Source organism: Squalius cephalus (genome assembly GCF_949319135.1).
Source record: "Squalius cephalus genome assembly, chromosome: 8".
Taxonomy (NCBI): domain Eukaryota; kingdom Metazoa; phylum Chordata; class Actinopteri; order Cypriniformes; family Leuciscidae; genus Squalius; species Squalius cephalus.
Genome location: NC_137129.1, coordinates 39,651 through 64,302, shown reverse-complemented (window position 1 = coordinate 64,302; position 24,652 = coordinate 39,651). Strand labels below are relative to the sequence as shown.

The window sequence follows — 24,652 nt, the reverse complement described above, 5'->3', positions numbered from 1 at the left end:
CATGGGTGGAATAAACATAGGGAAGGACTTCTACTCACTGGCCCCTGGATTTCCCACCTCTGCTTGTTTTATTCATTATAATAGAACTGGTTCTGCTGTAAGGACCATTGTTGTGACAATCAGATTTTAATAACATTTCAGGTATTATGCTGACTTACACAGACATCAAGAATCAGCATATGAATTTCAACAATGGTGACCATTAAAAAATTATTCATACTGCAATGCATGCTGGGAGCCATGGATAATGGATAAGTTTTGTATTATGCTAGTACCCAGCATGCATTGCAGCATGAATCATTTTTAATGGTCACCATTGTTGAAATTCATATGCTGATTCTTGATGTCTGTGTGAGTCTTAGTCATGCAATTCCTTTTCTGTGAAACTTTTTGTGCACAACTATTTGTAAAATTCTTCATATTATCTGATGTTCATGGAGTTGTTAAATCCTCCTCTGCTGAGATCTTGAGATATTTAATGTCTTCTTTTATCTCCAGTTGATTGTGCTGTGGCTGGAAGTCAGTTGTAGTTCTTGTGTTTCTCTTTCCTTGAGTGATTCTGCTTGTTAACAGCAGGTGCTCATCACTAATGCTCAATCATCACTTAATTAATCACTTAATTATACAATTATCATTCTGTGATCTAGAAATGTTCTATAATTCATTTAGTTTGAGTTCTGTTTCAGTCATTCAAGTTTCGGTAATATTTGAGTGCTGTTAAACTCAGTTTTATTTAGTACATATTACTGTTATGTTTAAAGTGTATCTATAGAAACTCTAATTTGCATATTGGTACATAGTGCACTGACTGAAGTAAGCCCTAATTGCATGGGATATCTGAATAAATGTTTTAAAGTTTGTTTAATGTTTGTTGTCTCCCATTTCATCTGCCCCAATGACAGTCTTCCAGCCTGAGAAATTAACTACTTGGTCCATATTCTGCTTATTTACCAGGCTACCTAGTGATGATTCAATTAAATGAGAAACATTTTCTCATTTCTCAAACTCAAGAATGAAATAACTTAAGATAGACTAAATAAATATATCAGTCTACTATTACAGGGACCACAGAATAATCAAGTTGGCCATTTTGAACTTTCTATTTTGCATTGGCTCATGAAGGCCAAAAGACTTTGGCAAAGTCCCCACTGTTACAGTTTTTCTCAATTGCTAAAACACAATTTCTGAAACCTTGCTCCTTTTTCTGAAAACATTAAAGACAAAACCTCATCTTCAAATCAGTTTTGAGAGGTTGTGTTCAATAAATGACATGCGTTCTCTATTTATATTTGATTGTTGCCTCTTGTGTTTACCAGTGTGGATGACATGTGCATTAGAGTGCAGAATGTGTTTTGAGAATGTGTTTAGCGTTTTTTGTCTAAGGGAGATCTGCAAATTGTGGTTTATCTTGTGAAATGGTTTAAGGTAACTTTATTGACAGCAGACTGCACAATTAGCTAAATGAGTTCAGGCAACTGAGAATTTTGTTCAGCTAATGGGTTTTAGTGTTTTAGCAATTGAGAAAAACTGTAATACAATGAATCGTGTTGGTCAAAAACAACACGACTCATTTATTTGCGTTCGTGATTTTCATCGATAATCCAATGAAATTACTAACATTAATCATGTAGGTCAATCACAATCCCTGTCACGAGCCTGAGGCGATGTATTCTCTATCACTCTGGGCACTGTGTCACTGTGTCACGCGGCGAGCCAATCAGGGATGAGTTCTCTATGAATATTAATGAGTCTTCCGCTACCACCCTGCAAAAAAAAAATTCGCCTCCGCGACGGCAGATGGCGCTGTGAGTCTCTGTGAGTCACTACACCTCCGCGACGGCAGATGGCGCTGTGAGTCTCTGTGAGTCACTACACCTCCGCGACGGCAGATGGCGCTGTGAGTCTCTGTGAGTCACTACACCTCCGCGACGGCAGATGGCGCTGTGAGTCTCTGTGAGTCTGTACACCTCCGCGACGGCAGATGGCGCTGTGAGTCTCTGTGAGTCTGTACACCTCCGCGACGGCAGATGGCGCTGTGAGTCTCTGTGAGTCACTACACCTCCACAATGGCAGATGGCGCTGTGTCATTTGGCCGAAGCGGAAAAACTGTGAATGGAGGGAATTTTGTTATGGATGACAGCGGTGTGAGGATAATATTCTTGTTCAGGAGGAAACTTCATCAAAACAAAGACATAAAACATGTTTAAGAACCCTTTTGTGTCCTTTTCGCTGAGAGTTTAGCCTGTAGAAACATGGCGTGGAAGCAGTTTAACTCTCAGTAATGGCGCAGTTGGAGGCTCTGCTGATCGATGCCGTCAGTGAGGCAGACGCCAGGTAAACACGGACTTTTGCACTTTAAATATAAGTTTCTATTTGTCACAAGGGCTGTATCTCAGTAACTATAACGTTGTTCACCTTGTTCAAACTCTTACATTAGGATAACTTAAACTTCCAGTGTCCTTGTAGATTTATAAAAGCTAAACAAGCAAAAACAAGTAAACAATAAAACCATGCAGTCTTACAATAAGATACTCATTAAAACAGAACGAAGAACACGCTTGTTTTCAGAAATGGCATGTTGGGATCAAGCTGTCATCGAAACACAAATTATTATATTCAATTTCTGATGACCAAAACAACAGAAATCGGGTTCAGTGGTTTCATGAATTGCTTGTGCTCTGTAATAACTATTTTATTTTAAAGTCATTATAATTTTGTACATTTGAAATGGGATATAACGGAGCTCAGTGTGTCTTTTTATTGAACTCTGATGGAGAAACCCTTTTTTGGAAAAGAAATGTATGAGGTGGTGAAGCAAATGAGATAATATTGAGATTATTGATACAAATCCTTTAATTAAAGGGATAGTTCACTTTGAAATTAAATGTTGGTATGTTTTAGCTTACCTCAAGGGCATCCAAGATGTAGGTGTCTTTGTGTCCGCAGTAGTTTCAATTTTGGTATTTTTAGGTCAAACCGTTCTTGTCTGTCAGTCCTATAATGCAGGTCTGTGGTCACTGTCTCAAAGAGCATCAGTCCTATAATGCAGGTCTGTGGTCACGGTCTCAAAGAGCATCAGTCCTATAATGCAGGTCTATGGTCACTGTCTCAAAGAGCATCAGTCCTATAATGCAGGTCTGTGGTCACGGTCTCAAAGAGCATCAGTCCTATAATGCAGGTCTATGGTCACTGTCTCAAAGAGCATCAGTCCTATAATGCAGGTCTGTGGTCACTGTCTCAAAGAGCATGCATAGAGTCCAAATTAAACAATTCCCCACCGTAAGTACACATTGATGGTCTAAGACACGAAACAAGCGGTTTGTGTGAGAAACAGTCACTGAGAAACCGCTCGTTTCGTGTCTTAGGCCATCAATGTGTACTTACGGTGGGGAATTGTTTTAATTTGGACTCTGTGCATGCTCTTTGAGACCGTGACCACAGACCTGCATTATAGGACTGATGCTCTTTGAGACAGTGACCATAGACCTGCATTATAGGACTGATGCTCTTTGAGACAGTGACCATAGACCTGCATTATAGGACTGATGCTCTTTGAGACAGTGACCATAGACCTGCATTATAGGACTGATGCTCTTTGAGACAGTGACCACAGACCTGCATTATAGGACTGATGCTCTTTGAGACAGTGACCACAGACCTGCATTATAGGACTGATGCTCTTTGAGACAGTGACCACAGACCTGCATTATAGGACTGATGCTCTTTGAGACAGTGACCATAGACCTGCATTATAGGACTGATGCTCTTTGAGACAGTGACCATAGACCTGCATTATAGGACTGATGCTCTTTGAGACAGTGACCACAGACCTGCATTATAGGACTGATGCTCTTTGAGACAGTGACCATAGACCTGCATTATAGGACTGACAGACAAGAACGGTTTGACCTAAAAATATCAAAATTGAAACTACTGCGGAAACAAAGACACCTACATCTTGGATGCCCTTGAGGTAAGCTAAAGCATACCAACATTTAATTTCAAAGTGAACTATCCCTTTAAAGTTAATGCTTGATCAAAACACTTAGGCTACTTGAACAAAGTTTGTACTTTTTTTCTGTTTCTTTTAATAAATAAAATAAATGTATTTTTATTCAGGAAAAACACCTTAATTAAAGTGTTATTTTAAATAAATAATAAAGTAATTTATAAACAAAGGTAGTATAGCTTTACAGGGATAACAATAACATGATAGCTATTATATATTATTATATAATATGATTTATACATATTTAAAAAATGACGGTTTCATTATAAATATGGTGATGATCTCTAAATTATTTATATTAACATCTGAATGTAACCCTGGCGTGTCAAGAATTGTAGAAGTCAGCAGCTGTTTATCATCGGGCTTCAGCTCATACATATTCTTCAGTTATTGAAAAACTGTGGATTTAATTACCTTCAACAAAACGGATTCATTAACAAGACCTTTGTTTCAAAATATATTCTGTAATTTTATAGATTTTCACTGGCTACATAAATCTGTAACATTTTATTAACATTAAATAATAGATCAAACTAGCACTGAATCGGCGTCCAGGATCAGCCGAAGGGAAATGCGGATGTTTAGGAAAGGGTTGCAGTGAGTATTGGTGGTTTAGAAGAGAATAAACTCCAAGGCGCCTGTAACATATTGCCTTAAATGTTGTGTAAAATGGCTTTTTACACTTTAGATGTAGACTTTTTAATTTACCTTTATTTGATATTTCATGCAGTGGTAACCCTAACTCTTCTGCAGTCAGGGTGAGTTCACTTGTGTAGGACTGTTGCATGCTGCCACACGCAGATATGGTCATGATCTTGCTATTGTTCTGCAGGTGTGTGGAGTCTCTGCTGTGCCGGGGCGCTAATCCCAATGGGATCATCCGGGACGGCGTGGCAGCGGTTCATTTATCTTCAGGGAAAGAGTCTGAGAAAGGACTGCGTTGCCTGAAACTCCTCCTTCAGCACGGCGCCGACCCAAACCTCAGGTCGGTTACACCGCTAGACACGAGTGGTGCACTGCCATGCTACGATCATATCAGTTGCACGCTAGCTTTCTAGGAATGCTTGTCTATGATTGGTCATTCACGCCATTCAGTGCAATAATAGAATAATGCCCATGGCAAAGAAGTATTACTGAACATTCGCCTGGTACACCAATGTTTCCTACATAGCTGTGTTGAAGATGAAGTTGTTTGTTGTTTTTGTTTTTTAGGAGTAGTGAGGGTCTGACTCCATTGCATATCGCTGCATCTTGGGGGTGTTTTCAGAATCTCAGATTACTCTTAAGGAACGGTGGAGACCCAAACCTCACAGATCAAGTAAAGCATTCAGTGCATGAACATCTCCAGTACTGGCCTGTGTGATGGAGGCCATCTGTATAGATGTAGACATTTAACTCTGTTTTTTAAATTAAGTGATTAATTTATACTTTTTTCATACAGTTGCTGAGTGAGGAACCTTATAAAAGTGTTTACTGCTTTATTTCTAGGATGGGAATAAACCATCTGATCTGGCAGAACAGGAGGAGAACAGTAAATGTGCTAGTCTTCTTCAAGAGTATGAATCCCACACATCCAGAGAGGAACATGATGTACCCAAATTTCAATATTGTAAGATTTTTTGTTGTCATCGTTTAAGTTATTTAATAGGCCTTACTCTAACACAGTTAGATTAGATCCCTGTTCCCTACGCAGTTCACTGCTCCCTACTCCCTACGCAGTTCACTGCTCCCTACTCCCTACGCAGTTCACTGCTCCCTGCTCCCTGTTCCCTACGCAGTTCACTGCTCCCTGTTCCCTACGCAGTTCACTGCTCCCTACTCCCTACGCAGTTCACTGCTCCCTACTCCCTACGCAGTTCACTGCTCCCTGCTCCCTACGCAGTTCACTGCTCCCTGTTCCCTACACAGTTCACTGCTCCCTGCTCCCTACGCAGTTCACTGCTCCCTACTCCCTACGCAGTTCACTGCTCCCTGCTCCCTACGCAGTTCACTGCTCCCTACTCCCTACGCAGTTCACTGCTCCCTGTTCCCTATGCAGTTCACTGCTCCCTGTTCCCTACGCAGTTCACTGCTCCCTGCTCCCTACGCAGTTCACTGCTCCCTGCTCCCTACGCAGTTCACTGCTCCCTGCTCCCTACGCAGTTCACTGCTCCCTGTTCCCTACGCAGTTCACTGCTCCCTGCTCCCTACGCAGTTCACTGCTCCGTTCCCTACGCAGTTCACTGCTCCCTGTTCCCTACGCAGTTCACTGCTCCCTGTTCCCTACGCAGTTCACTGCTCCCTGCTCCCTACGCAGTTCACTGCTCCCTGCTCCCTACGCAGTTCACTGCTCCCTGTTCCCTACGCAGTTCACTGCTCCCTGCTCCCTACGCAGTTCACTGCTCCGTTCCCTACGCAGTTCACTGCTCCCTGCTCCCTACGCCGTTCACTGCTCCCTGCTCCCTACGCAGTTCACTGCTCCGTTCCCTACGCAGTTCACTGCTCCCTGCTCCCTACGCCGTTCACTGCTCCCTGTTCCCTACGCAGTTCACTGCTCCCTGCTCCCTACGCAGTTCACTGCTCCGTTCCCTACGCAGTTCACTGCTCCCTGCTCCCTACGCAGTTCACTGCTCCCTGCTCCCTACGCCGTTCACTGCTCCCTACTCCCTACGCAGTTCACTGCTCCCTACTCCCTACGCAGTTCACTGCTCTCTGTTCCCTACGCAGTTCACTGCTCCCTACTCCCTACGCAGTTCACTGCTCCCTACTCCCTACGCAGTTCACTGCTCCCTGCTCCCTACGCAGTTCACTGCTCCCTACTCCCTACGCAGTTCACTGCTCTCTGTTCCCTACGCAGTTCACTGCTCCCTGTTCCCTACGCAGTTCACTGCTCCCTACTCCCTACGCAGTTCACTGCTCCCTGTTCCCTACGCAGTTCACTGCTCCCTGCTCCCTACGCAGTTCACTGCTCCCTGCTCCCTACGCAGTTCACTGCTCCCTGCTCCCTACGCAGTTCACTGCTCCCTACTCCCTACGCAGTTCACTGCTCCCTACTCCCTACGCAGTTCACTGCTCTCTGTTCCCTACGCAGTTCACTGCTCCCTGTTCCCTACGCAGTTCACTGCTCCCTACTCCCTACGCAGTTCACTGCTCTCTGCTCCCTACGCAGTTCACTGCTCCCTGTTCCCTACGCAGTTCACTGCTCTCTGCTCCCTACGCAGTTCACTGCTCCCTGCTCCCTACGCAGTTCACTGCTCCCTGCTCCCTACGCAGTTCACTGCTCCCTACTCCCTACGCAGTTCACTGCTCCCTACTCCCTACGCAGTTCACTGCTCTCTGTTCCCTACGCAGTTCACTGCTCCCTGTTCCCTACGCAGTTCACTGCTCCCTACTCCCTACGCAGTTCACTGCTCTCTGCTCCCTACGCAGTTCACTGCTCTCTGCTCCCTACGCAGTTCACTGCTCTCTGTTCCCTACGCAGTTCACTGCTCCCTGTTCCCTACGCAGTTCACTGCTCCCTGCTCCCTACGCAGTTCACTGCTCCCTACTCCCTACGCAGTTCACTGCTCCCTGTTCCCTACGCAGTTCACTGCTCCCTGTTCCCTACGCAGTTCACTGCTCCCTGCTCCCTACGCAGTTCACTGCTCCCTACTCCCTACGCAGTTCACTGCTCCCTGTTCCCTACGCAGTTCACTGCTCCCTGCTCCCTACGCAGTTCACTGCTCCCTACTCCCTACGCAGTTCACTGCTCCCTGTTCCCTACGCAGTTCACTGCTCCCTGTTCCCTACGCAGTTCACTGCTCCCTGTTCCCTACGCAGTTCACTGCTCCCTGTTCCCTACGCAGTTCACTGCTCCCTGCTCCCTACGCAGTTCACTGCTCCCTGCTCCCTACGCAGTTCACTGCTCCCTACTCCCTACGCAGTTCACTGCTCCCTGTTCCCTACGCAGTTCACTGCTCCCTGCTCCCTACGCAGTTCACTGCTCCCTGCTCCCTACGCAGTTCACTGCTCCGTTCCCTACGCAGTTCACTGCTCCCTGTTCCCTACGCAGTTCACTGCTCCCTGTTCCCTACGCAGTTCACTGCTCCCTGTTCCCTACGCAGTTCACTGCTCCCTGTTCCCTACGCAGTTCACTGCTCCCTGCTCCCTACGCAGTTCACTGCTCCCTGTTCCCTACGCAGTTCACTGCTCCGTTCCCTACGCAGTTCACTGCTCCCTGCTCCCTACGCAGTTCACTGCTCCCTGCTCCCTACGCAGTTCACTGCTCCCTACTCCCTACGCAGTTCACTGCTCCCTGTTCCCTACGCAGTTCACTGCTCCCTGCTCCCTACGCAGTTCACTGCTCCCTACTCCCTACGCAGTTCACTGCTCCCTGTTCCCTACGCAGTTCACTGCTCCCTGCTCCCTACGCAGTTCACTGCTCCCTACTCCCTACGCAGTTCACTGCTCCCTGTTCCCTACGCAGTTCACTGCTCCCTGTTCCCTACGCAGTTCACTGCTCCCTACTCCCTACGCAGTTCACTGCTCCCTGTTCCCTACGCAGTTCACTGCTCCCTGCTCCCTACGCAGTTCACTGCTCCCTACTCCCTACGCAGTTCACTGCTCCCTGTTCCCTACGCAGTTCACTGCTCCCTGTTCCCTACGCAGTTCACTGCTCCCTGTTCCCTACGCAGTTCACTGCTCCCTGCTCCCTACGCAGTTCACTGCTCCCTGCTCCCTACGCAGTTCACTGCTCCCTACTCCCTACGCAGTTCACTGCTCCCTGTTCCCTACGCAGTTCACTGCTCCCTGCTCCCTACGCAGTTCACTGCTCCCTGCTCCCTACGCAGTTCACTGCTCCGTTCCCTACGCAGTTCACTGCTCCCTGTTCCCTACGCAGTTCACTGCTCCCTGTTCCCTACGCAGTTCACTGCTCCCTGTTCCCTACGCAGTTCACTGCTCCCTGTTCCCTACGCAGTTCACTGCTCCCTGCTCCCTACGCAGTTCACTGCTCCCTGTTCCCTACGCAGTTCACTGCTCCGTTCCCTACGCAGTTCACTGCTCCCTGCTCCCTACGCAGTTCACTGCTCCCTGCTCCCTACGCAGTTCACTGCTCCCTACTCCCTACGCAGTTCACTGCTCCCTGTTCCCTACGCAGTTCACTGCTCCCTGCTCCCTACGCAGTTCACTGCTCCCTACTCCCTACGCAGTTCACTGCTCCCTGTTCCCTACGCAGTTCACTGCTCCCTGCTCCCTACGCAGTTCACTGCTCCCTACTCCCTACGCAGTTCACTGCTCCCTGTTCCCTACGCAGTTCACTGCTCCCTGTTCCCTACGCAGTTCACTGCTCCCTACTCCCTACGCAGTTCACTGCTCCCTGTTCCCTACGCAGTTCACTGCTCCCTGCTCCCTACGCAGTTCACTGCTCCCTACTCCCTACGCAGTTCACTGCTCCCTGTTCCCTACGCAGTTCACTGCTCCCTGTTCCCTACGCAGTTCACTGCTCCCTGTTCCCTACGCAGTTCACTGCTCCCTGCTCCCTACGCAGTTCACTGCTCCCTGCTCCCTACGCAGTTCACTGCTCCCTACTCCCTACGCAGTTCACTGCTCCCTGTTCCCTACGCAGTTCACTGCTCCCTGCTCCCTACGCAGTTCACTGCTCCCTGCTCCCTACGCAGTTCACTGCTCCCTGCTCCCTACGCAGTTCACTGCTCCCTGTTCCCTACGCAGTTCACTGCTCCCTCATGGTGTCCGCGGATCCTTAAAAAGTCTTAAAAAGTCTTAAATTAGATTTTTAAAATTTAAGGCCTTTAAAAGTCTTAAAAAGTCTTATTTTTACTTATGAAAGGTCTTAAATTTTCGATGGCAATTTGACTTAAACATATCTAAATGTTTTCTAAATTAGAACCATCTAATTAGCGTACTTTTTTTAATTTATTATTCTTTCTTTGTCGATTTGCTTGTTCACGTGACATTTCGCATCATTCGCGGCAGCATTATGTCCGTCTCCTACACGCGTTTGGAGGAGAGAAGGAGAGAAGGAGAAGCGAGCTGGTAAATGTCAGTTCAGTTCTAAGTTCAGTCTTTATGTGCGTAGTGGTGTGCGATGTGTATTGTCCATTATGATATTGTAATCATTGTTTTAACGATGTAGGAGGCACTGCGAGCTGACATCGCTTTTGTCTCTCGTGCTTTCACTGCGTGATGTGTGCAATTATAGGTAGGCTATGTTCCCAAATGAGTTTTTGTCTCATATTTATATCATATTATGTTGTTATCATAGACCTACAATATCACATCAGCAAGACTTCCGTTTTCCCGTGCACAATTGCAAATGTGATTATTTATTTATATAACAGTTAAATTAACAATAAATTAACATTGTGAGTTAAAGGGGGGGTGAAATGCTCATTTTCACTCAATCTCCTGTTAATCTTGAGTACCTATAGAGTAGTATTGCATCGTTCATATCTCCAAAAAGTCTTTAGTTTTATTATATTTATAAGTGAAAGATAGACTGTACCGAGTCTTTCCGGAAAAAACCGAGCGGCTGGAGGCGGGCCGTGTGGGCGCAGCTAGCTGTGCTAACGCGCCGAGCTAGTAACGTTAACAACACACAGAGACATTTGTTCAACAGTTTTACTCACCGTCCGGTTCCAACGCACGACTGCGGACCTTTATCATTGTGACTGCTCGATCCTTAAGCATTAGACGATCTGCAAATCCGTGATCTGGGCTTTGTTTATAAAACAATCATCGTCGAAATGCAGGGAAACAGTCTTGCTCAACTCGTTTTTGCCCCGGAAAAACAAACTCCATCCACGGGTTCCTTAACGCTGGGTTCTTTGGGAATCTGTGCAGGGTTGTCTTGCCCTGGCAACCAAAAACCCACTTCTTTGGTGACACTGACTTCCCTAAAGCCGAGCAGAGCGCTTAGATGAGGTACTGCTTTCGCTCTCTTGCTCTGGTGTACGAGTGCGCGCGCGCCCGCGATCTTACCGGAGAAGTGCCCTTAGCACCCGTATAAGGAAATTCCGTTACATCTGACGTCACACAGACCCATACTCGAAAAAAACTTTCCGAAACTTGTGACAAACCGGAAGGACAATTTTTGGCACAGAAATACTCCTTCAAACGTACAATTTAATTTTTGAAACTTTGTCCATGTTTAGCATGGGAATCCAACTCTTTAACAGTGTAAAAAACTCAGTATGCATGAAATAGCATTTCACCCCCCCTTTAAATTTTATAAACAGTAATGTCAATATTGTTTGTTTTCCCTTTATTTCGCTGACGAGAATTTCAAAATGAAGCCATAGCAGAGTCTCAATGCAACAGACAGCAACGAGTTTTTTTTAATAGAATCCACATTTTGAACAAATCAATTTAATGATTCAATGAACAATCACTTGCTTCTTTCCCGAATGAATCAGCCGTTTGAACGAATCGGTTGAATGAATGACTCCCTCAACTCATTTATTAAAACAGTGACTTGCCGCCACCTACTGGCAGCTTTAGTTTCACATTTAGAGTACTTTTTAATTAGAATGTTAAAATAAGAAATCAGTTCATATTTAACAATCTCATAGCTTTATTTATGCAATTGTAAATGCAGTGTAAATATATTAATGCCAGATCTGATGCCGCCACTGTGTCACCTCTGCACTGCAAAGATGGATTTTGATTTAATTATTTAATTTGACTGGTAACAGTGGTATTGTGTAATTATTCTAATAGAATTTAATGTGAATGTTAGAATTTGACAAAAGGTGATGTATACATTTACAAATGTCAATATATAGGTGAAAATGCCCCTGGAAATCAATTTAAGATGCCAAATATTACCCCTTAATAAAAAAATGTTAATTTCTGTCACTGCTGTGAACTGACCACTGCATAGAATATGAAAAATATGAATATCTTCATCAGTCAGCTGTCAACAACAGGCCTAAACCAGCCATGTCACCAAGCACAAAAACACAATCAGTAAAATATTATCTAATTATTACCCACAAAACTTTGAAAATATCGATTGAGACATATTTTGTCAATATTGCACACCCCTAATGCATGATATTAATTTTGATTTCTTCGCGTCTTAAAAAGTCTTAAATTGACCCTTCGCTAAGCCACGCCACAGGCCAATCGTGGCTTAGCAACCGTAACTAGGCGCGGGAGGTCTGGCAAGCTTTCGAGCGAGGGAAACATGCCGAAGCGTTGTGCGTATGGATTGTGCAAATCTGATACCCGGTATCCTAAAAGTTTGGACGGAGTGGTGGATTTTGTTCCCTTCCCGAAACCTAAAACCCAAGGGGAGAAATGCCGGGCGTCATCTTCATTTATACAGCGCTTTTAACAATGTAGATTGTTCCAAAGCAGCTTTACATTGATAATAGGAAATTAAAGTAAAGTGTTTTGGCTTTATAGCAGCTCTAGAATAAAGTTATTGCCCAGCTCGTGGATCAAGCACTGTGATTAAAGGCAAGACGGAGGCTCGATCACTGACATAATTTAACATTACTTAAAAATATATTTCAGCATTTTGTTAATCGACGGCCAAACTAGTAACGTTAACCCAATCCGATCGCGACTCTCCCGGTGTTAGTTCTAGTAAAAGTAAAAGGTAACGTTAGTTAGTAAAAGCAGGGAACATCACGGGGCTTGCCGGAGATCTCCAAGGAAAAGGTTGGTATGCAAACTTAATCAGTTCATAACAGTAGTCACTTATATGACCCACGACGTGTGAGCAGTAACGTTAGCCTGGCGCACTACAAATATAAGCGGGAGATCGTTATCATTGCAAAGTGGTCAGGCTAATGTCTTGTGTTTATTCCACAATACATATGGATAAGTTGTTTGATTTATAAATATTAGAATATTTTCACATTTCACTTACCCTGCTGGCTCAATTTGTGTGTTTCCCATTTGAATGGTCAGTGTATGAGGCGCTGCTGCTTGCGCTGGGACCTAACGTTATAGACTTTAGCTTCAATTTTGATGAAATTATTCTCTAATCGTTTGCATATTATGTCGTGGATATAGCCCTCGAATGCATACTGCAGTCTTGTTCTCTCATATTTTCACCTGTTCGCCAAAAATGACTAATTATCTCCTTAGGAATGTCTGAAACCAGTGCATACATACTGTAATAGACGTGCCAGGCGCAAAAGCTTGACAGGCGTAGCAACAGTAACTAAGGAGGGCGGGGCTTAGCGAAGGGTCAATTTGACTTTAAAAAATGTGCAGAAACCCTGTCCCTGCTCCCTACGCAGTTGGGAAGTAATTAAATAGTAGTAATTTAATGTTTATATATTTTTAAAGCACTGAATCGCTATCAAATCGCAACTAATTTGATTCTTAGCATTTTTAATTGATTATTGACCGAAAACAACGATTGACAATTCAAAAGTACGTTTCACGATCGATGCATATGCATCATAAGGATTAGTATTCGATGCATGGAGAAAATGAGTGAATCGTTACACCCCCCTAGTAAATTGTCATATTTAAAGGGATACTTCAGGATTTAGCATTAAGCTTTGTATCAGTAGAAAACCTGTAGTGTTTTTGAATTACCCTGCTTTCCTCCCTCATGTCCCCCTGAGTCGAGAGATTTATGTATTTTTTGTCTGGAAAAAATCCTCCGATAACGCAAAAATCATCATTTTGGGTCATCGGAGGATTTTTTGGCCAGAGGCGAGAGACTACAGCCAGTAGGAGGCGCTGTCCCGCATGTGTTCAACCCGCCCATAGGGGGATCTCACTCGCAGAATGTACACACAGTGTCAGCCATCTTTTATTTGGAAGCTAAGCTAGCAGGCTCTTGTTCTGTGGAGAAAGCTGAGTAGTAGGGGTTACCATACATCCTCTTTTTTCCGGACATATCCGGCCATCGAGATCATCCAAAATGTCCGGGATTCGGTTTTGCTTTCTGCAGGCGCCATTCATTGTGAAAGATAGGGATAAAAATGATGTTTATTCAGCCAGCGCAAATACCTGTATTTACATCCTGTTTTCGGTCGAAGTCCATAGTAATCGATTGTCGAGTTCACGCGCGTGATCATAGGTACTAAACCAATGCGCGTGAACTCGACAATCGACTACTATGGACTTCGACCGAAAACAGGAAGTAAATACAGGTATGTGCGCTGGCTGAATAAACATCATTTTTATCCCTATCTTTCACATCTACTGCAGTCAGATTCACTCGTGTTCACCCTGAAGGAATCACTCACATGACCTGTGCACTTGTAATGACACATCAAGGATGTTAAGAGGCTAAAAGCAGGTTTAAATATTGCCCCATTGAAGTCAACAGGGTGCAAATTTTAAAAAGAGGATAACACGGTGTAGGCAACACCGATTTCTGTCGTTGTTCTCTGTATTGACAGCACTCCAAATGTACAAAAAAATTAGCTCAATGTTAAAATTGACCGGAGTTCTCCTTTAAGTGCTATGAGTGATGCAAAACAAAAAACGATGAGTTGTCTAGGTTGTAATAGGCGGAAATTAGCCTAATCTGCCCCCAAACTTACCTTCGTGGCTCACGGGCTTCCTTCTGCACCGAAGCATTACAGCTATCGATTTTTAACAAAACAGGCCTACTAAAATGTATCTAACCTAACTATTTTAACATGTTATTGTCTAAAAAAACAGACAGAGTTATCCAAAGATGGGCTTACTTGGCGCCAGTAGACAGACCTTTTTTCTCCCATAAATAAAACCTTGCTACTTGGGGTATTTTACATGCACAGTACCAACTTTGAGTCAGTAAAATAATAATAAAAACAATAATTTAATGCTGTTATCCAAAACATTTAATTCAATTCAAGTATTATAGTAGATACATTTTAAAACTTCAATGCACATGTCTAATAAGCCTAGTAATAATAAGCCTAGTAATAAGTAGATATTTAAAATACATCAATAATTGATATCATAGTTAAGGCTTGCTTTACGTGCTGCTCGATGAGGATTTCTTAATCGTTGCGACTTTCAATCTTGAGGAGACAAAACGCCGCGTAGTCTCCCGCCGCGGAGTGAAGAAGAGGTGGAGTTACGACACTTCTCAGACAGTTGAAGTGTCCAATAGAGTTAAGAGATTTGCTCTCAAGCTATTTTCAACACTTTAGATTGGTTAATAATTAATAACAGACCCACATGGGGACTGACCTATAGCATCGATTTGTGAAAAAATATGAAATTGACCAAATTTGGACATAGGAGGTTTCCGCCCGACAGCGACGTTATGTAACAGTACATTGGATCCGTGCATCAGCTCTTAAAGTGGAAGCAGCCCAATAACCCTTCTGCAGTGTGTCATTAATGTTAACAACAAAAGACAAAGAAAATTACTCCCTGCTCTTTAGTAGAGTTAGTAGGATTACTCGATATTTAATTAATACAGTGAAGACTATACAGTGATGTTTTACATTTGTTTTTGTTATTATGTTGTATTGTTTATTTTGGCCATCGGTATTGATGATGGGTATCGGTTGATACTTGTTTCAGTGATCGGTGATCAACCCCTAAAATCCTGATTGGAGCACCCTTACAAAATATGTAAAGGGGGATTGTGCCAGGATCAGAATTGGGAACCACTGTTCTAAAAGAAGTGTTCCATCAACGTCAAAGATAATACATTGTTTTGTCTATTGCATGTGTATGGAGAACAAATTATACTATCATAATATTCTGTATTCTTCCCTTTTTCTAGCAATCCTTTCTGGCCAGTCCATGAGTGACAGTTCGTTCAGTCCAGAAGCGTCAGTGCTGATTCCTCCTGGAGCAGAACCACTGAGCAGCACACGACTGTCCTCGTTTTCCAGACACAGTGGAAAACCTTTGAGCAGAGAAAGTCAGGCTTTCTGGCTCTCAGATATGTCAGGTCTCGAGTCAGAAGATTCTCATATTTGGACTAATGGTGAAATTTGTAAAGAGTTACCCATATTGTCCAGTACTTGTGTTTCTGTCGTGGACAATAAGGCCAATCCAGGGTTAATATCTGAACATCAGCATCAAGCCACAGATATTGACTGTGATGGTCTGCAGTCTCAGAATATCCCTGTTCGTTCTCAACCAGAAAACCGGAGGAGTGTCACCTTCAGAGGAACTATTGATTATTTGCCCATTATCGGACAAGATGATCATCTGCAGTTCTCTCTCGATCAGTCTATTGATCTTACTTTAGATCTTTCTGAATACCCTGATTTCCTAGATAATAAACGTATGGCTACTGTGTTACAGAATCAGGGAATCGATGTCACGTATCCCGATGATGTATTCATTTTTTCCAAAGAAGTCAACACATTGGAAGATGAATTTGATAAGACTGTTGTGGGGCCTGTACCACTTGATGATGATGATGATGATGATGATGCTAACGATGATGATGAATTTAAGAGCATCATCCAGCCCCTCATTAGTAGTGGCTCTAGCGAGTACAATAGCTGTGGCAGTGAACCATACCAGAGCCCAACTGAAGGTTCTGTGGAAAATGGGTTGCCCAGTACTAAAGACAATGGAAATTCTCCTTTGACCAAACCCTGTGCCCAGAAAGCCGAATCGACTGTAGGACAGAGTGGGTTAGTTTTTAGTGTTAGACATGCACGCCTTTCCGTTGTTGGAGATGGAACCAGACACCTGCCAGAAGGAGTCAGGAGTCATATTGAAGAAGCGAGTTTATCTGCAATTAGCGGAAATGCTGGTAAAGTTGAGGTGGCCAGAAATGAAACTGATATTCCAAGTCCATTTGTCACTGGGAGAACAAGGTCCAGACTGAGTCGTCATTCAGAGAGAATGAGCCACAAACTGGCCTCCTTACAAACCAGCTCTTGCCTCTTTGAACAGACGCTACCCACCGTTACTCGTTTGCGACGCAACACAGTTAAGTCACCATATGGTACGTCAAAGCACAGTCTTGACGAAGACGGCTTCAATGGAGAAAGCAAAATGGAGGATGTTGACTCGCAGTTGAGCTCTCTGAAGTTATCTGTGAGCTCAGATGGCCAAAGCCAAGCTGACACGCAAATGTTATCCGAGAGCATGGCTGACACAGTCTTAATTTCTGAAAGGAGTGTTGAATCACAGTTGGAAACGAGTGCCAGTGAGGCTGGTAATAAGGTAATCACTCCTGTTTGTTACAAAGGGTTAGTAGACCATTTGACTGATGTACAAGAAGTGAAGCAAACCACAACAGAAACACCACAGTTCATCCCTATTGCTGTAGGAAACAAAGAGTCCTGTGTTACGTGTGGACTTACTTCTCAAGGGTCTTTGCCATTTCAGGTAAATAACTCAGAATCTCCTTCCAGTTTGACGTATGAATCCCCAGAAGCACAGAAGAATCCATGTGCTAATTCAGGGCGCTCTGGATGTACACCTCGGTATAGCATGAGCCGACTGTCAGTCCACTCTTCGCGACAGACACTGGCAAACCTTTCTTGCACACTTGGTGGACAGCCTTTAACTACTGATAGCGATGAACTTGTGGAATACCTTTATACTGACACTGAAGAGGGCCATAAGTTCATTGAGACCCATGTTCCTCCAACGGCCAATACCTCCTTCAGTTCTAGCATAAGCACCAGTAACTCTGAAGACACACTTCTTTATGATTGGCGCTCGCTTCAGCTTGGGTCTACAAGTCCAGACCGTAACAAAGAAAGCTGTCGTCCCAAACAGGGTGATGTTGGAGTAAGTGGCTTAACCGACAAGGAACTCAGAAACAAGTTAATTGAAATGGGAGAAGATCCAGGACCTATAAACAGTCAAACCCGCCCACTGTACGTGCAGAAGTTGAAGAGATCCCTTCAGAACCCCAGAATCCCTCTGAGCCCCACTAATTTCAGTGGTAAGTACACAAAATAAAATGCACAACATGACATAAAGCCAGGGTACTCAACAAGTGGCCATCTGGCCCATAAGCTTTTATGTTATTTTATTATAATTGGCCCTCAAAGGTCACATTTCATTTTGTGATACACACGAGTAAAAATATATTCTCGGTTGGTGTCACCTATTGTGCAGGCGTGAATTAGATGAAGACAAACAATCGTTTCGCCTTCAGTTTGAAAGCTCCGTTCATCAGCGATTCGCTAAGCTTTATCGCATCACGCTCAGTGTGAAAGGTCTTTTACATTTCATAAAAATGTATCTGTCAAACTGGCTTAATATTTTGTATCTTAATGGGTGATGATAAATAATTGTAAAGTAAATTGGGCCTCAAAAGTTGAGTTCCTCTGGAATAAAGAGTAGATGATCAGTGTTAGCATATAAATGCCATAGCCTACTTCATCATGCATTTCTTTCTCAGCTGCAGGTTACAGCCCAGAACTGGAAAATGCGCTTCACAGATTCCTGCTTCCTAACTGTCAAGCTGATGAGCTCGCTCTGTGTGAGCAGTTTGATAAGCCGGATCAGAATAAGAGATGGCGTGAGGGTTTCATTAAGTCCAGCTTTAACTACCTGCTGCTTGACCCACGGCATGTATTTTCTTTCACATTTTGTTGCCTTTATTTGAACAATGACTGTTTCTTTGTATTGTTTCCTAACATTTTCTCCCACTGCTGTTTTATAGAGTGACAAAGAATCTACCATATCGAAGTCAATCCATGATCCCTAAAGAATGTTTTCAGACATTCATCAATGCGGTTTTCTATGTTGGGAAGGGCAAGCGTTCTAGACCTTACAGTCACCTCTATGAAGCTCTGGAATATTTCAAAGGAGACAAGACCTCCAAGGTCAGATGTGTCCTTATTTGATCATTCTTTTTGTGTGATATTTAGTCAATGATGAATGAAGAGAAAAATCTTTTTTAAGATGTACACTACCTGTTAGGATCTTTAAAGATCTAGGGAATGGAACGTAACATTCAGATACTACATTACTGCTGGTCAATTGGAATGAGCAGAAATAACCATGGATACATACATTGGTATCATTGCCAAAAGTCAGTAATTTTTTCACATAAAGCCAAAGCCACTAGTTACAGTGCATGAGCTATTTACAATGTGGTATAGACAAATAAAGAAAGGGGGAAAAAATACCAATAACGTCGGGTAAAGGAACCTAAGGGGCGCCAACTTACAGAACCATATAAAACCAAATAATTATACAATTACACTCCTCCAGCCCTCAAAACTACCGAAAGAAAAATGTGAAAAATAAAGCAAATTGTTCGGTGTATGTGATGCCCTAAATATCATACTCCAGCTACAGAAAACAAAAATACACTCCTTACCTAGTGTGTCTAACACTTGACCTTACTACGTGCACAGTGTGTATCACACATCTGCTTACCTGTTCTCTTATCCACCACAAAGGAACAACAACCTCTGTCATAAAGCGCCATAAAGCCCAGACAATAAAGTAATGTGTGCTAGATTCACAGAATGGGATACGATAAACAAATTATGACAAAAAGTACACAACTCAAACCACTGAACACACACACTGCTCCACCACACGAGGCACGCCGGAAGGCTTTAAACCCCCAGGGCGCAGCGGATTGGACACAGAGAAGACGACTGATGACGACTGACAGGTGACACGGCACCTGAGAGCAAGACAGCAGACTGAGAGAAATATAACACTACCTTTCAAAAGATGTCTTTAAACAAAACAATCATATTATATTTTATTATTATTATTAATAGTATTCATTTTAAAATTTAATTATTTAAATTTAAATGCAATTACATTTTAATTACATTTCATTTTATCTGTAATGGCAAAGGCCCATTTTCAGCATGGCTTGAGGGCTTGTGTTGCTCGACCTTTCTCTTTAAAACACGCTAAAAGTGTTCTTTTGGATTCAAGCCAGGCAGCGCTCTTGGCTAGGTCATATTTTTCTGTTTTTCTTTAAAGACTCTTGCATGATTTTGGATCGTAATGAATATTCCTTCTCTGCCAGAAAGTGCGTCTGGAGATTGGGAGTCACCTTGTCAAGAGTATTTTAGTCTGGCATTGATGGTGCATCTATAAAAGTCATCTTCACAGCACTGCTTGCAACCCCATATCTAAACTTTATTTATCTGAAGCATTTATCATAAGGCCCTTTTCATTGTCATTATTTATTTGTATAATATGTGTAGCCTTTTAAACATTGGTACAGTATTTCAGAATGAGCTGTCTGTATGATTACTCAGGCTTGCAGTTTAACACACATTGATTGTTTTATTATTCATACCATAATGGGGAATAGGTTTGTCTTATCATATACATCATCTTGAAATAGACAAATAGAATTGTCTCTATTTTAAATTCACCGCAATATATTAAATAATTTCTGTAATAAAAAAATTATATAAAACTACCGTAGTTATACAAATGAGCCAGATCTATGCATTTATTTCCATTCAAAGGGATTGAAACTGATAGAAAAAGATTAGGCTTAAAAGATCTCTTATCCTGTGATTCCCTCTTGTGGGCAACATTAATATCACAGCCTTTGTCTTTCTGAAATGGCTGGTAGTTTAGACTAGTGCTTCTCAAACCTGTCCTGGAGGAGCCCAGCACTGCACATTTTGTATGTCTCTTATCAGACACACTCAGTTCCGTTCTTGCAATCTCTACTAATGTGGTAATGAGCTGAATCAGGTGTTTTAGATGAGGGAGACTGGGCTCCTCCAGGACACATGTGAAAACTCCTGGTTAACTGAATTAAAATTATTTTGATAACTTTTTGCCAGCATGGTCTAGAGTTGATGTGTGCGAAGTTAGGTGGAGATCTGACTAATTGCCTAACTGTTTTTCAGATAATTAGAAACGCGGATACATTTTATAGAAACACATTAAAATTATATATACACTTGTTAGGCATTAAAACAAAAATTCAGAAGAAACAAGAATTTTGATACTATTATACATTCATTATATGTTGTGGAGTAATCACATTTGGGTTGTATAACAATTTCTGGATGGAATAGATTTAATTTTATTAATATATAATCATTGACTGATGCTCCTACATAGAAATATGGAAGCTCAGCTCAAAAACAGTAGTCATACTTGCGTGATGTGAGGACAAATCTCATCGGTTTCCAGCATCAAGAACATGCGTTTAGCATCCGTCGACCATATTTGATGTTCTGTATTAAACTGCTTGAGTAAAAAAAAACACAACACATCTCCTTGTCCTTTTCAGTACTGTTCTTGCTCATGGTTCTTAATGGTATTTTTCTCTCGATGTCTCCAGAAACTCTGCTCAAAAGTGCAGCACATCCTGCAGGTCTGGAACGCTGGGCACGGAGTAATATCTCTGCACTGTTTCCAAAACGTCATTGCTGTGGAAGCGTACACGCGCGAGGCTTGTATGGTGGATGCCATTGGTAAAGAGATCTGAAATTGGCTGATTGGATAGTTAAAAATGTTTTTGCAAACACGTTTCCATCTTAATGTCATAATTGTTCACATGTTGATCTTCTATTAGGGCTGAAGATGCTCACAAACCAGAAAAGAGGAGACTACTATGGTGTTGTGTCAACTTGGTCTGTGCGGAGAAAACGGGAGTTAGGCGTTCACCTGCTTTACCGGGCGATGCAGATCTTCTTAGCTGAAGGAGAACGACAGCTCCGACCCGCCGACATCAGATGAACCATAGACACTGTGGCATTACAGAAACTCTAATAGTGAAGCATATGCATATGCTTTTGTTCACTATTTCAATAACACTGACATATTGCTATTGTAATATTAATACATATCAGCATGCTATCATTTAATGAGGACCAAGTACAGTTCAGTAAATAAAAAATACAAACCACAGAAGATCAGCAGTTAAATTTACTTTTTTATTAAATGTTTATTTTTTAAATCTTTTTTTAAACTCATTGCAATGGTTATTCCACTATTCTAATGTAAAAAATGAGCGGCATGCTGCTGTGGATTATTGCAAATGTCATTACATAAATCATTTTGACAGTTTTTAAATCCTTATCCATTTTGTGAAATTAGGTCTTAGATATAAATCTGTAAAATCTTTTTTACTTTTTGTAAGATGTGTGTTAGTGCTGATTGTTAGCTTATTAAGCTAGTTGTTTCTACTTTAGAATTTCTTCATTACGTAAATAAAAAAGTGAAAGAATATTTCAGAGTTGATTATTTAAAGGGTAACTAAACCCCTGGTCAGAGCCTGACTCCACCCACTGGCAATATTTGAAAAACGCTAGAAAAGTGGGCAGACCCCATCGGAGATAGAGGGGACGAACCGAAAGCGGGGGGCGTGCACCTGAAGCCCCGTTAAAGCTACGTTCACACTACACGCGACCAAGCGACGCGATACCATTCATTTTCAATGGGGAGCGGGCGACTTCCGGTGACGCGCGGTCGCGACCGTTGGCGACTGGATGGGGCGTGTCTGGCGACGCGACAAAGTTGAGAAATGTTTAACTTTATGCAAATGGAGAGCGACTTTCGGGAGCGACAACCAATAGGAGTGAAGTCAGTGGAGCACACGTGATCCGTCACTCTTCAGTGCTGCGTCCGACCGAGGCAAGATGAATGAGAAGTTTATTTTAGCAGTCAGAAACTGTCCAATAATGTATGATATGTCTCCGTGTACATACAGTGGTACTCGCCGTGCTGACTCCGAGCCTGAATGGTTTCGTGAACTCAGAAAGACCAGTATTTGCCCATTTGCTGCAGTTAAATAGCCGCGATAGCACAGGGCACTCGCTGTTTCTCATTCATCTTTAATATTATGCATTTAATGTACTGATTCCATTTATATTTAGACTTTTCCTTCCTAAATGTTAGCTTGTAGAGGCAAGAAAACAGATTTGTTGTCTACAACATGGAGTAACATCCATGAATGTCACTCACAAACATTACTAGGCAACCAGTAGTGGGAGCGCCCACTAACGACCTCACCGCCAGCCACTGGCGACATGCAGCGACAAAGTCGCTTGTAGTGTGAACGGGGCTTCACACCGCCAGCGACAAAGCGACATGATCCCATTCATTTCAATGGAGCGCTGGCGACTTCCGGCGACACGAGCGACAGTGACCGTTGGCGACAGAATCTGGGCGTGTCAAGCGACGCGAGACACGCGACAAAAGTTCAGAAATTTCAACTTTATGCAAATGAGAAGCGATTTTCGTGAGCGACAACCAATAGGAAAGAAGACTTTCAGTGGAGCTCAGCTCACGTCACCGTCTCGAGTGCAGGCAAGACAGAAGAGTTCGAGGGCGATTTCACTGTTTTATATGATTTGACTGTAACTAACCACAAACATGGATATAATAAATGGAAAATGATGCATGGAAAAGAAACTGTCGACAGTCTCAGTGAGTTTAATTCACACATTTAGCTCGAGTGTTGTAATTTTATGATGCAAGTTTAGCACTGCTGCAGTTCATTTTACAGTTTCCCTGCATTATGTTGACTATTAGGGACAAGAAAATTGATTATTTGTCAAATTCGAAGGACGTTTTAGTAATTTATGACAGTATGAGTTAATCTGTTGATTGATCGATCGTTAATCCAGTAGGCTAAATGATTTAATCCACTGAACACTGCTGTGGTAATATAAAAACATTCTCCCAACAGCATACTGTTTCTTTTGAGCCTAACTCCTAGTAAAATTAAAATGATATAGTTGTATATATCACTTGTGATGGTATTTTGTATAGATATGGCCAGACGTGCAGTCTACCAATAACATTAGAACGACAGCACTACGAACGCCCACAAGCGACTTCACAGTACAGAGACTAGCGACATACAGCGACAAAGTCGCTGGCGGTGTGAACGGGGCTTGAGACCTGCTGTCAGACTCTCTAAAATTGAGAGTGACTCACAGGGTCGCAAGACGACGTAAAGTACATGGATCTGATGAGATTTATCGAGTTGACGTCAATAGCGCGCGCTCTCTATAGGCATTTTCATATTTTGCCGCTATGTGAAAAAATCCAGCAAAATGCGCCGCGCGTTTGTCGACCCCAGAGGATTAACTTAAGCCTAACCATAAATTGTGATTAAAATATATATGATCACTCACATCAAGATGCCGCTGCGGTGGTGGAGTCCATGCAGGAGAGCAGCGTTTGGCACTGCGTCGCTTTTCAACGCGAGCTGTGTGGAGAAGCCCATTTCCACCTCTATTGCGTTGGAAAAGCAATTCCGCGTAAAATGCAGGTTTCACACTCACGGTCTTCCAGGTCAAGTGCATGCAACCACTGGCGCCTAATTTCCAAGTCTGCTGGAAAGCTATGCAGTCCAGCAGTGCTGTTGCAACCAGCAACACTACACCTACGTACCCTCCTGACCACTGTACTAAATACAGATAAATCTAAGCTAGCTCATACCAAGGGCGTGGTGAGCTGGAACCTGCTTACGTCACGTAGTACCGCAAACATCCTATAGGAAAATTCAACTGCAGTAGCCACCGTTCAACCTGAAGAGGGCAACACTCAGACGTTTTTACACCATATATTGTAGAATTAAAACACTTTATACCCAAATGTCAAAAAAGTTACTCAAGTCAATGAACAGCACTAATAAAGCCCCATTCTTACAGATCATTAACTAAAAAAAGTTGGTTTAGGGTTTAGTTACCCTTTAATGGAAGACAAAAACTAATTTGCTTTATCCTCAGTGACTTACATTCATTTTAATGTATATACTGTGTATATATATATATATTTGATAATTTCATGTTTTCTCAGGTAATTAAACTTATGACT

The 24,652-nt window shown here is 42.8% G+C and overlaps 1 protein-coding gene across 1 annotated transcript; it reads left to right on the top strand.

The window, feature by feature from the left end:
* Positions 1-2,086: 2,086 nt before the first annotated feature.
* Positions 2,087-23,231, top strand: LOC307162802 (uncharacterized protein). Its single transcript, XM_079878440.1, has 9 exons — positions 2,087-2,334; positions 4,842-4,994; positions 5,222-5,327; positions 5,498-5,618; positions 15,684-17,819; positions 18,282-18,450; positions 18,546-18,708; positions 21,165-21,297; positions 21,399-23,231. Exons 1-9 carry the CDS (start codon positions 2,282-2,284, stop codon positions 21,560-21,562), a joined length of 3,198 nt encoding a protein of 1,065 aa, XP_079734566.1. The 5' UTR covers positions 2,087-2,281; the 3' UTR covers positions 21,563-23,231.
* The last annotated feature ends 1,421 nt before the right edge of the window (positions 23,232-24,652 follow it).

Coding starts and splice junctions, on each gene's coding strand:
- LOC307162802 (XM_079878440.1), top strand. CDS start 2,282: ATGGCGCAGTTGGAGGCTCTGCTGATCGATGCCGTCAGTGAGGCAGAC. Junction 5,328..5,497: donor ACCCAAACCTCACAGATCAA/GTAAAGCATTCA, acceptor CTTTATTTCTAG/GATGGGAATAAACCATCTGA. Junction 18,709..21,164: donor AAGGAGACAAGACCTCCAAG/GTCAGATGTGTC, acceptor CGATGTCTCCAG/AAACTCTGCTCAAAAGTGCA.